The sequence below is a fragment of the Diadema antillarum genome, unplaced genomic scaffold, assembly GCF_040938485.1.
Source record: "Diadema antillarum isolate AM-2024a unplaced genomic scaffold, OU_Dant_1.0 scf00000067, whole genome shotgun sequence".
NCBI lineage: Eukaryota > Metazoa > Echinodermata > Echinoidea > Diadematoida > Diadematidae > Diadema > Diadema antillarum.
Genome location: NW_027270956.1, coordinates 1,284,952 through 1,296,536, shown reverse-complemented (window position 1 = coordinate 1,296,536; position 11,585 = coordinate 1,284,952). Strand labels below are relative to the sequence as shown.

The 11,585-nt window shown below is 40.8% G+C and overlaps 1 protein-coding gene across 1 annotated transcript; it reads right to left on the bottom strand.

The window, feature by feature from the left end:
- Nucleotides 1–773: 773 nt before the first annotated feature.
- Nucleotides 774–10,818, bottom strand: LOC139716605 (UPF0489 protein C5orf22 homolog). Its single transcript, XM_071628132.1, has 7 exons — nt 10,726–10,818; nt 8,801–8,946; nt 7,899–8,048; nt 5,145–5,958; nt 4,394–4,581; nt 1,904–2,125; nt 774–894 (listed from the first exon to the last, which is right to left on the bottom strand). Exons 1-7 carry the CDS (start codon nt 10,783–10,785, stop codon nt 774–776), a joined length of 1,701 nt encoding a protein of 566 aa, XP_071484233.1. The 5' UTR covers nt 10,786–10,818.
- Between the last annotated feature and the right edge of the window lie 767 nt (nt 10,819–11,585).

Genomic DNA, 11,585 nt, shown 5'->3' with positions numbered 1-11,585 from the left:
GCAATATCACGCACTCCCCTTTTCCTCCTCGTTTGGTTCCAGACGGAACGTTTGAGGAGTATCTCAAAGAAGAAGAAGAAGAAGTAACATAGATATGATAATAGAAACATACAAACCTCATTTGATGAGAGCAGCAGTTACTTCCGCAGCATATAAGCATGAGGCTACTTGTGCAAATATTACCTCTGGAAATTGGATGAAATAACTATGATGAGGCTGTTCTGGGGCACTGAATCCCACTAGACATATTGCACAAAAGTTGCGACTATACCCTAAAGTGTATACATGTGACAAGATGAACAGCCATACAGGGTAAATTGTAGTGTGTCTAAATCTTCCTCAGATGGTGTCAGTTGACACACATCATTCTGTATGCCAATGTGCACACAGTGTCTTTAAAGTCTCATACTATTCCGCACAGAAAATTACAGATTAAAACATTGAAAGATTCAATAAGAACTTACAGTTCAAATTTTGAGATCTATTTTGATTAGTAATTTGAGGAGGTACAATATGCCCCCCTCTCCCTCCTTGAGACTAATCAAAGTTCAATATGTTCTTGTTGAATCTTTTGAGTTTTTTTTTTTTTTTTTAATGTGGGCACACTGTTGCTTTGAAAATTGTTGGTACATGCGCAAGCAGGATCTCATAATTATTATACATCCCCTCAAATTACTGAATAAAATGAATCTCAAATTTTGAATGGTAAAATCTTTCTATTTGTTTAATCATTCATTTAGCACCACGGGAACTGCGTTACTGTTGGAATTCAGCTAGGGCTCTTCATATTGTAAGTGAATGTCAATCTCGCCATACAGCGACTGCAGCTTTTTGAGGACCTTTTGCTGTATTCCATCCACCTGGTGGGGCGGGCAGTAGTCATCATAAGAAGACCTGATGAAAAAAGAAAATTGTGATAAAGAAAAAGGTAAAGGGAAAGGGAATGGCACTAGGTGTCAAAGGTTGAATAATATGCTTTATAACTTGACTAATATGTCCAAGTATTTCATGGAAAATAAGATTGTCTGCAGTAAGACAGTAACTTCAAAGTGAGACAAAACAATTTGTCAGTATAGACACTAGATGATTGTTACAATTATTAAGTGGAAAAAACAAAAACAAAAGAAAACTGGATGGCTTATAAGAAGGAGTAGGAGTAGGCAGTCATATCCACTGAGCAAAACAGTGTCTGCATATTTTGACAGTTTTCATGCAGGGAACAACTGTATTTTATCCACACTGCTTTTATAGTCTTAAACTAGGGAACTTCGATAAAATCCACCTGTTTAAAGGGAGAGGTAGATGCACTTGACTGTTTCCCTTGTGAAGAAAAAAAAATATTCGAAATCTTAAAAACATCAGGCCAATTCCATCTGTACGCAAATTCCATTCCAAGGGTCAGCTTGGAGGTTTTCTAGTCAGCGTGCTTCTTAAGAAGAAATTCCTTTTCTTCTTCTCTTTTTCTTTTTTGAATTGCAAGCAACTGCCTCCAGCATTAGATCTTTCCCTCATCTTCCCTCCCATAGCCCTGCCCCTTTTCACCTCTCTACCCTGCCATAGTGCCAAGGGTTGAAGAAGGGGCAGCTCCCCTCCCCTCCACTTCCCTACGTCACTATAGTGACCATAGTTGGAGGATTGAGGCTCCTCTTCAATCCCTCCTCCCATGCCCTCCCCTTCCCCTCTCTACCTTGCCATAGTGCCCAGGGTTGGAGAAAGCACAGCTCCTCTCCCATCCCCTCCTCCTCCACCTCCCTACTCACTACGGTAACCAGGGTTGGAGGATGGAGGCACCCCATCACTTCCTCTCCCCTTCCCCTCCCCTTCCCCTCCCTACCTTGCTATAGTAACCAGAGTTAGAGGAGGGAGGAGTCCAAGGAGTTCCCCCTCCCCTTCACCTCCCTACCTTGCTATAGTAACCAGGGTTGGTGGAGGGAGGCGCCCGAGGAGCTCTCCCATGGCTGACACCAAGCTCTCCACTTCCTCCTCCGTGCTGATGTGGTGGGGCAGCTCCCCGCTGTCGTCACACGTCAGCCCTGCCATGTGCACCATCTCCGGATCCAGGCATTCAGCTTCCACATCTGGAGTGGACTGGAGGGACTCGACTAGTTTTGTCACCTTGCCATAACTGCAGGACAAATGGAATTATCCTTGACTTTGTGTTGCAGAATGTAGAGTCCATGAAGAAATTTAGTCTCTTTTTAGCTTTGCACAGTGATCTGTGAAATAAAGTTTACCTTCACTGATTGGTGATGAAACCCTCTGCTTATGAAAAAAAAAAAATATGCTGGCCTTGAATAGATTACAGCATATGCCGTACATTTTGTGAGATTTTGATTTTGCGAAATTCGTGAGCCGGGTGCTATTTGCACTTTTATTAAACAACACATAAAAATATCAACTCTGATCCCCTTGACCCTAAAAGGGCCAGGGGGGAGGGTTGAATCAACCCCCCCTTGACATTTTCCACGACCATTTTGCCGAGCGAATATTTTTGACCGCACCACTCACTGACTTTTTACTTTCATGTCTCACACATCTTATGAGACCATTTTCGCGAAAATCGGACATACCGTTACGACGCTGCAAGACCTTTTATACATGCTTGTCAGACCAAAAATGGCTCAAATACGTGATTTCGTGTACAAAGTCTATGCAAAAAGAGTTTTCTCACCTTATTCATAAAGATTTTCACTTCCAATGGCTGAAATCAATTAATTTTAGCATAATTATGCATATAATTGGTTCTGTAATAAATGTTGTGGAAAAAAATGGAAAAAAAAAGGTCGAAAAACAAAGAAATACATAAGAAATTCATAAAACAATAGAATACATGATTCCAGATTTTTTTTCAAGTACATTGTTAGGAATGCTACAAGGAATAATGTCACCCAAAATTAGGATGCCATTAGCTTTATTTTCTGAATTAGAGCAACCTGGGGGGGGGGGGGGGGGGGTTGAATCAACCCTCCCCCCGGCCACAGAACAGGCCAAAAAGCCCGGCCTGGTTAGGGTTAAAAATGTGATGTGCAAATACACATAAAATTTCCCTGTTCATTACTGTACTCCACAATTGCAAATCAACCATTCCCAAAATTGTCAGAGAGTCCCAATTCGCAAAAAAAAATTATGTCTCGTTAAAAACATTTTAGCACATTCTCCTGGCCGTGTACACGTCACTTTTGGTATACCATGTAGGGAGTGAAAACAAACATCTCACCCATGTTGTACTGTACCCACAGTGCATGTGCGGAGTTTGAGCATAATTATGCAGTGCATGCACAAGCATGCAGTGTAGAGACGTATGAATCAGTTGTACACGGTGATACAGATGACACAGTTCGACGTTGGCATCTAGAATCCTCAATCTATAATTATTCTATTTCACAATTCGGACAACACTTATTTAGAATGTAGCTATCCGATTGGTCGATTGCCCATCACGTGACATTTAGTGGAAAGTTCCATCGCATGCTCTAGCTGTCAGCCGTGCAATTTTGTTTGAGCAAAAATGGATAGCGCATGGCTGATGTCACCCATTTCCACTGACTCCCGTGTTAAATTAAGATTGACTCGAAGTTTTTGTTCCATCGCACGGCTCTGATGTCACAATAAACAAGCATTTGCCGCGTGCACTCAACAATTACAAGCACATTAACAAGCGCGTACTTTTGTCACTTATTTTTGCATACAACTTTGTTTCGTGTACGTACATACACAATGACTGCGACTGTGCAGCTACTCATTCGTCTTTCACGGAAAATGGTTGCCATTTCTGTGCTAAATTCAAGAATCTGTGAGGACCAAATCTGTTGACGTTCGAGGTGTTGGATAAAACAAATAGTGTATGGTCTTTACTCGTGCAATGGAACAAGATTTCGCACTCGGTGAAAGATGAGGCGCACTATTCAACTCGGCTTCACCTTGTTGAATAGAGCACCTCTATCTTTCACCGAGTGCGAAATCTTGTACCATCGCACTCGTGACCATTCACTATTTGTATACTATCATTCACATTTCTTGTGGCCATCAGAAATGTTAAAGATGGACCATATCTGACCGTTTCATGGAATTTCAAAGCCAGTCACGGAAGAAAAGCAGATAATTTCATTTAAAAGAATGATACACCGGGCAATCATGGCTCGTTTTCACTCTAGTCACTGCTAAATAAGTGGATGTCCAACCGTGCGATTATGAGAACACAGTTATGCATGCGCCGTTATTTTCGCGTACAGATATTTTCACAAATAAGGAGGTCACTGACATTTTCACAAGGTTGTCTTTTGCAAATTGACACAGAGGCCATCATATTAAGCATACTATTACCTTAGCACAAGGTGACAGTTTCGCATGTTGTTAAATTCGTGGTCCAACAGTGAAATAACAGCTTCCTAACCTTTCCCTGTCACAAGGAGTGATCTCAGCCATTTTCTCTGAATGTCCTCCCTGAAAAGCAGTCTTCAGCCATAGGGCCAATTCGCTGATCTTGCGGGCCCTCTTGGCCTGGCATTCCTCCAATGCAGCCAGAGAATTGTCTTTGGGAGCATCGAATTGGTACAGTTCTTCAAGAAGCTGATACTGCTCCTGTATATAATGGTAACAGTGGAAAAGAAGAGGATGGACATAGGAAAATAGAAAGAGCGAGAGAGAGAGATAGATGGAGAAAGAGGAGTATTATTTCCCCCTTTCTGGTCAAAGTTTTAACACACTGGATACTAATCCCCTTTAAAGTACTCTTAATTCTTCCTTTGTTTCTTTTTTTTTCGGGGGGGGGGGGGGGGGGGAGAGGGGGTAATAACTAGAAAATCATAATACTACAACAGTGGAACCTCATTATACCAAGGACAGATAAAATCATGACAATTACATTGATGCGTCACACTTGTCACTAAGCATGCAAAAACAAATAATTTTCAAAATTTTGTTTCCTATCACTAATTCTTGAGCCTTGTCGAAAAGCATGTCTTCCATTTATTTTAATTAATAGCAAATATGTCACAATACATTTGGTCAATCCACTGCAAAATCACAAGAAATCTCTTGAATTCTCGGTATGGTTTTATATCCCCCCCCCCCCCACCCCCTACACACAAAAACATAAACATTCCCAGCATTGACAACATGAGCTGTAGCATGACAATCATCACCTTCGTGTAGAGCTCCCTAAATGGGTTCTTGGTGGAGAAGAAATCCAGGTCGATATCCAGAATAAACCTTCCCCGACTCTCTGAGAAGTGTTTCACGATATCGTCAAGAGGCCCAAACGAGGCGTCCCTTCTCTTGACTGTTGTCGATGGTGAGTCACTGCACTCATAGAGTGTGCTGTCCTTTTGATCGCCTGGACTATCGCGTTCTTCAGTAGATTGGCTGATGCGTTTTCCCTCATCACTGTTACATGTATCCTGACCTTGTTCTATTGCACTTTGCTCTGCACTAGATATTCGGTTAAATCCCTCACAGTGACTGCTAGAATCTGCATCAGGGGTCAACACACTTTTGCCACCTGACTTCAAACCATTGTCGCTGTGGAGTTGAGGCTGGTTTTGCCTGCAAAGTTTGACATCTACACGAGACAACTCTGAATTTTCTCCATCTCGGAGATCACGAGTTCTACACACTGGAGGACTTTTTCGTTCTTGCCTTTCATCAGACATATCGCTTGTGGCTGTGGGCCTACTTGTTTCCTGGTGTGAGTTAGTGTTGTTTGAATCTGTTCTGCATCCCACATGGGACTTTTTAATGGTATGGCATGTAGGTTCGTGGCAAAACTGTTCAGGAGTCCTAACACCATGCACTCTGGCAGCTTGATTTTGTGTCGGCGTCAGCTGGAGGAAATCAGTCGTCTTCAGACAAGGCGTCTCCATGGTGACAACATCAATCTCTGCACTTTTCACGTTCTCCATGTTTTCAGGTGCAGCATACAAGACGTCACTAACAAAGTAGCTGTCAGGCCAGTTTATCCTTCGAAGAGAAGACAAAAAAGAAAAATTGAAGAAGAAGAAGAAAAACAAGAAAATTATTAGACAAGAGAGAAAAAAAAAATGACCCAGTTGCCACGAAAGTGCAGGACTCATATCTACATACATTGTACTTAATATGCAATTTACACTCATTGAGGGTAACTACTGACATGACAAATGCACAACTGCAAATTGTATTGATGTCATACTTACATTATTAAAGGACAAGTTGACCTTCATATATATGTGGATTGAGTGAAGGCAACAATATTAGTAGAACACATCAGTGAAAGTTTGGGGAAAATCCGACAATCCGTTCAAAAGTTATAAATTCTTTAGATATCTGTGCAATCACTGCTGGAGGAGAAGACTACTATAGTGCATGATGTCACATGCGTACAACGATATAAGGAAAAAACAAAGAGAATTTCACAAAACTTGACTTTTTTGATAAAGTGCACATTTCTTCGACTTGTTACTGACTTATGTTAGGGGTAATATTATTTCCCCTGACTTCTGAAAGAGAGAAGTCGAGTGTTCTTTTATTATGTGAGAAAAGTGAGAATATCTTGAATTTTCTTTGTACTTTCTTTATATAGTTGTACTCATATGACATCACAAGCTATAGTAGTCTTCTGATCCAGCCGTGACTGAGCAGAAACTTCAAAAATTCATAACTTTTGAATGGATTGTCCGATTTTCCTCAAACTCTCATTGATGTGTTCTACTAATACTGCTGCATTCACTCACCCCACATGTATATGAAGGCGAACTTGTCCTGTAAACAGGCAAACAAACATTAGTGAGGCTAATACTATACAGGGTGGCCCAAAAAGAACGGAACGCCTAAGATCTTTAATGTCAGCAATATCGTTGCAAATATGTCATTGTTTTGCATACTATTGGAAAGGCCATTCTTTTTCCAATAGAATGACACCAAATTCTTTAATTTTAGTTAATGCGTTATGATTTTAGGAACATTTTTGTCAACCCTTGCAATTTTCAAAATGTGATCATTTTGCACTCTCAGGGATACCGAAACCAGCGAGAATTCGGCTTGCCATAGAACCAGTAGGGTTCACAATGTGTGGAATGTGGGGCGGAAGGTGATTGTTATTGACCGTTATCATTGTGAATAATGTGAATGTCATTGTGAATATCATTGTGAATGCTACTGGTTCTATGGCAAGCCGAATTCTCGCCGGTTTCAGTATCTCTGAGAGTGCAAAATGATCACATTTTCAAAATTGCAAGGGTTGACAAAAATGGTCCTTAAATCATAACACATTAACCAAACTTAAAGAAATTGGTGTCATTCTATTGGAAAAAGAATGGCCTTTCAAACAGTGTGCGAAATAATGACGTATTTGCAACAATATTGCTGAAATTAAAGATCTTAGGTGTTCCGTTCTTTCTGGGCCACGCTGTATATCTCTCTAATTGAATAGAATCTTCTCCTCACTCCGACCCTGTCTAACCATCTAAAATCTTCTAGCTAGAGATATCAAACCTTTAAAGCATTCAAACAAGTATTCACATGTTTTCATTCAGGCTAAATCTAGCATAACTGTTTTAACGTATCATCAGAACATGACACATCTTTTCCTGGGATTTTCTTTTTCGTTCTAATGACTCAGCTACCATTTGTCTCTTATTGCTGTATTACTTGTTATCACAGCTAATGTGGTGTAGTAAAATAATGACTCTCACTACAGAATCTCACAAACCTTGAATTTACAGTGTACCTCAAGATAATGCCACTGAACACAGCAAAACAGCATGATTATAAAGGCATAACAGTGTTGCATATAAAGACAAACACAGCAATGAATTTGACTCTTTCCATTCACAACTTTTTGAGCTATTTTGCACATGGACAAACAAACAAACAAACACAAAGAAAATATAATCTCCTCCCTCAGGGGATGTAATTCGTCTCACCTCATTTTGCCTGTTGACTTGTGCTTGCCAATTTTCACTTTCCTCGACCCCTCTGGAAGCTGGGTGGCCCATGGAGGCTTGATCCACGTTATTCGACTCAGATGGCCAGAATAGATGGCTGGTGTTATCCAGTTCTCAATGCTGATCGAGCTACATAGCCATGGATTGAATTTAAGTGTTGAGTGGGTTATAGTTCAAGATATAGTGAAAACACTCAGCAGGCTATTTTGATACCTTTAGTGACTTCAAAACAATACATGCAGGCATAGGATAGTTTCACTGCTGTCATAATTTCATACAAGGCTACCTCAGAAATATATATGCACATACTGAATGTCAAGTAGCTCTCTGAATTGGGCCCCTGGATAGAGGGCCTTTATTCTGTAAGTGTAAGCAGACCTCAGTAGGCTGCTTTTGACAAGTGATTTGTATGTTGACAAGAGGGATCAAGTTAACTTTCTTTTTACTCTACATAGATCTTTGCTACTACAAGTACTTTTACTTTCACTTTAACCCGTTGAGGATGGACTGATTTTGCTACATCACGCATTTCCAATAGACCCCTGCCCGAGCATACTCGGGACTTGTCCTCAACGGGTAAACACTATAACAGTGCTTCTCTTCAAAGCATATTCAGCAACTGGATGAGGGTTTGTGGTGTGGCATTTCTAACAGCAGATGCAATTATGTGCTTTGTGCTCTTTCAAGTGTATAAACAGGTGCTCTTTGCGCAAGTAAAAATGTCTCTGCCACTGTTAAAGACGGACTGAGTGATTTTCCTAAGACACACATTTCCCATTTATCCCAGCAAGAGAATACTTGGGATTACAGGTGTAGTCTTGAATGGGTTAATAAACCTACATTGTAGTTGGCCTTTCTCTTGGACTGCACATCATACATACCTCAGCAGTTCTTCCTTGTTGAAGGCAATGTCAGCATCTACGTCGGGGTTGATCTGGAGGTCGGGGTGCGAGTCGAAATGGAGCATGGAGATTCCTTCGAAGGGCAAGTGTCTTGAGCCAATGGCCCGGTATATGGGCTCCAGGGCCTACACAAAATGAGGATATGAAAAATGACTACACAGATCTATACATGTGCAGATCTAATACAGCAGGCACTAGAGACGAGTAGAGTGACAGGACTGGGTACTGTAATTTACTGATTACGGGTAATTAGTACCGGTATAGAAAATTTTTTGCCCTTGGCTGTGTAAGAATTTAAGAGTTTCGCGTGTTTTTAATTCTGCGGAATCAAGACATCACGCATAGGAACATATGGCAAGCAAAAATATTCGCGTGCCTTTATTTTCGCGCTAGTTTCTGGTTGCGTGAAATGTGCAAAAATTTCAACACTGCGAAAATTTCAACACCGCGAAAATTTCCACTTTTACAGTATTTAGAGAACTGTGGAAGGAACGGGTTAAATGCAAGTTATGTGCGAGAGAAACAGTAGAATCGCGAGAAACGCTTTCATTGTACTGTGGCATTTGGCAATTTTTATTGATCGGTTTGGGCGGGTTTGTGCGTTTGAGCAGAATATGAAGTTGGCACACCCTCAACCGAGTCAGGCGTGCGAACGTGGCACATAAAGAGTTAGATAATTATCTACTATTGCCAACTACTCAATGGCTGAATTTTACAGAGTAGGCTAATGTTATTTTTTTAAATTAAATAATGCATGTATCCAACAAAAACTCACTGATTTACATTCATAATACTTAATAATGTTAGTGATATTAACAAAAATAATAATAATGTGTAAATTTTATGAGTAAACGCTGATTATGTGAATGCTTGTGACGATAAACTGAACTGAATTATTAAAAAACTGAATTGAATTGATGGGAAGATGCCAACGAAGTTGGAATCTTAATTCTTATTAACAATGGCAATACAATACCAATTGCAATAGACAACTAGATTGTAGACGGTTTATTAATACATATTATAATAGGGGGTCTAATTTAAATTATTACAGTCAGTCTGCACTGACTGCAGTGCCAGTGGCAGTGCCCCAGTGGCCCTTGACTTGACCGAAAGATTGGTTTGTATCTGATCAGTCGTCGGGGATATGTTCCGCGGAGACTGCGTCTGGCTTCACGGATCCCCTCGAGGCTCCAAGAGCCGATAAAGTTTTTTTTTTTAAAAAGGACAAAACAAAAGACTTCTCCGGACAGACGGATTTTTCTGTCTACAGTGTCACTCAGTAACACTGCCTAACAGTAGTGCCAGTGCCAGTGGCCTGTACCTAGCTGTGGACGTAGTAAGCTTGTAAGCTGTGCCAGTGGTGCAATCAATGGCATTGGTAAAGGACCAAGGTACTGATTACTGTATATAGATTAATGGTTAGAACCTTCTAGCTAGGCCTAGGTACTACCCCGGTCACTAGGGCCTAAAATTAGGCTAGGCCTACCCCTAACTGCGACAGCCGCCACACACACCGTCCGGGGCGCGTTTTTTTTTTAAGACGGCACAGATTGGGGCATGGCGCGTGTTAAACCTATGGGAAAAACGTTGGGTTAGGGTTTTTGGTTATGGTTATGGTTAGGGTTAGGGTTAGGGTTGGGGTTAGGGTTAGGGTTAGGGTTAGGGTTAGGGTTAGGGTTTGATGGTTAGGATTAGGATTAGGATTAGGGTTAGGTTTAGGGATAGGCCTACCCCATATAAATTTATAGCAGCTCTGCCTGCACACTAACACAAGTAGAAATACACGGGACTGAGTAAATCCCTACTTGTAAGAAAGGTACAATACGACTTGAGTCACAAACGGCTCTAGTTAGACCGAAACGTCGCATTTAATTACATGGCAGAAAGAGAGATTACATTACCTCATTGTGATTTTCAACCACCCATACTGGTATCTTCTTGTAAGAGCGGATTCCTGACATTTCAGGCGATTGCCGATAAAAGCTGCGTGGATCGTGCACCTACATCATATGGGAAATTACACATTCAAGGGTTATAAAGCTTCTCAAAGGGACACTTTTGAAACTCACACCCTTTGAGGTTTTTTTTTAAAATAAAAATGTAGTGTTGATCAGTTCTTCATAAGATGAATACCTAGATGCAGGCAGTAATCTTTGATTATGGGGGTGTCATCATCACATTATTGTCTACAAAATACTTGAAAAGACTTTGTTTTGTCAAACAGACTAACTTTATGAATTTTGACCTGTTTCAGTGGTAGCCAAACAAAGAAATACATTAAAATAACACAGTCATTCAAAGTTGTGTGATACTGATGACTGCTATGTACAAAGATCTATCTATACCACAACAACATAATAAGAAAACAAATTATAGCCAAACAGAGTTGGGGGGGGGGGGGGTAGAGGAGAGAGGTGGGGGGGGGGGGGTAGGAAGGGGAAGGGGGGAGGGAGGAAGAGATCTGACACAATAGATCAACATAAACCAGCAGAGTTTGTACCGTATGGGATGAATACTTCCCATAGACCAAGTGTGCATTGACCTGTTTCAGTGGAAGAGATCTGACACAATTAGATCAACATAAACCAGCAGAGTTTGTATGGGATGAATACTTCCCATAGACTTGTGTGCATTGCATGCATCCTCTATAGTGAAGGTCATATTTCTCATTTGACTTTTAAACATCATAAATGTGTTTTTGATGATATTTGCACCTACATCATATGGGAAATTACACATTCAAGGGTTATAAAGCTTCTCA

Bases quoted from the DNA above. Each gene is read 5' to 3' on its own strand.
- LOC139716605 (XM_071628132.1), bottom strand. From the start codon at position 10,785: ATGTCAGGAATCCGCTCTTACAAGAAGATACCAGTATGGGTGGTTGAA. The intron at 8,947-10,725 runs GTAATGTAATCT...CATTTTGTGTAG, and splicing joins TGGTTGAAAATCACAATGAG to GCCCTGGAGCCCATATACCG. The intron at 895-1,903 runs GTAGGGAGGTGA...TTTTTTCATCAG, and splicing joins ACCCTGGTTACTATAGCAAG to GTCTTCTTATGATGACTACT.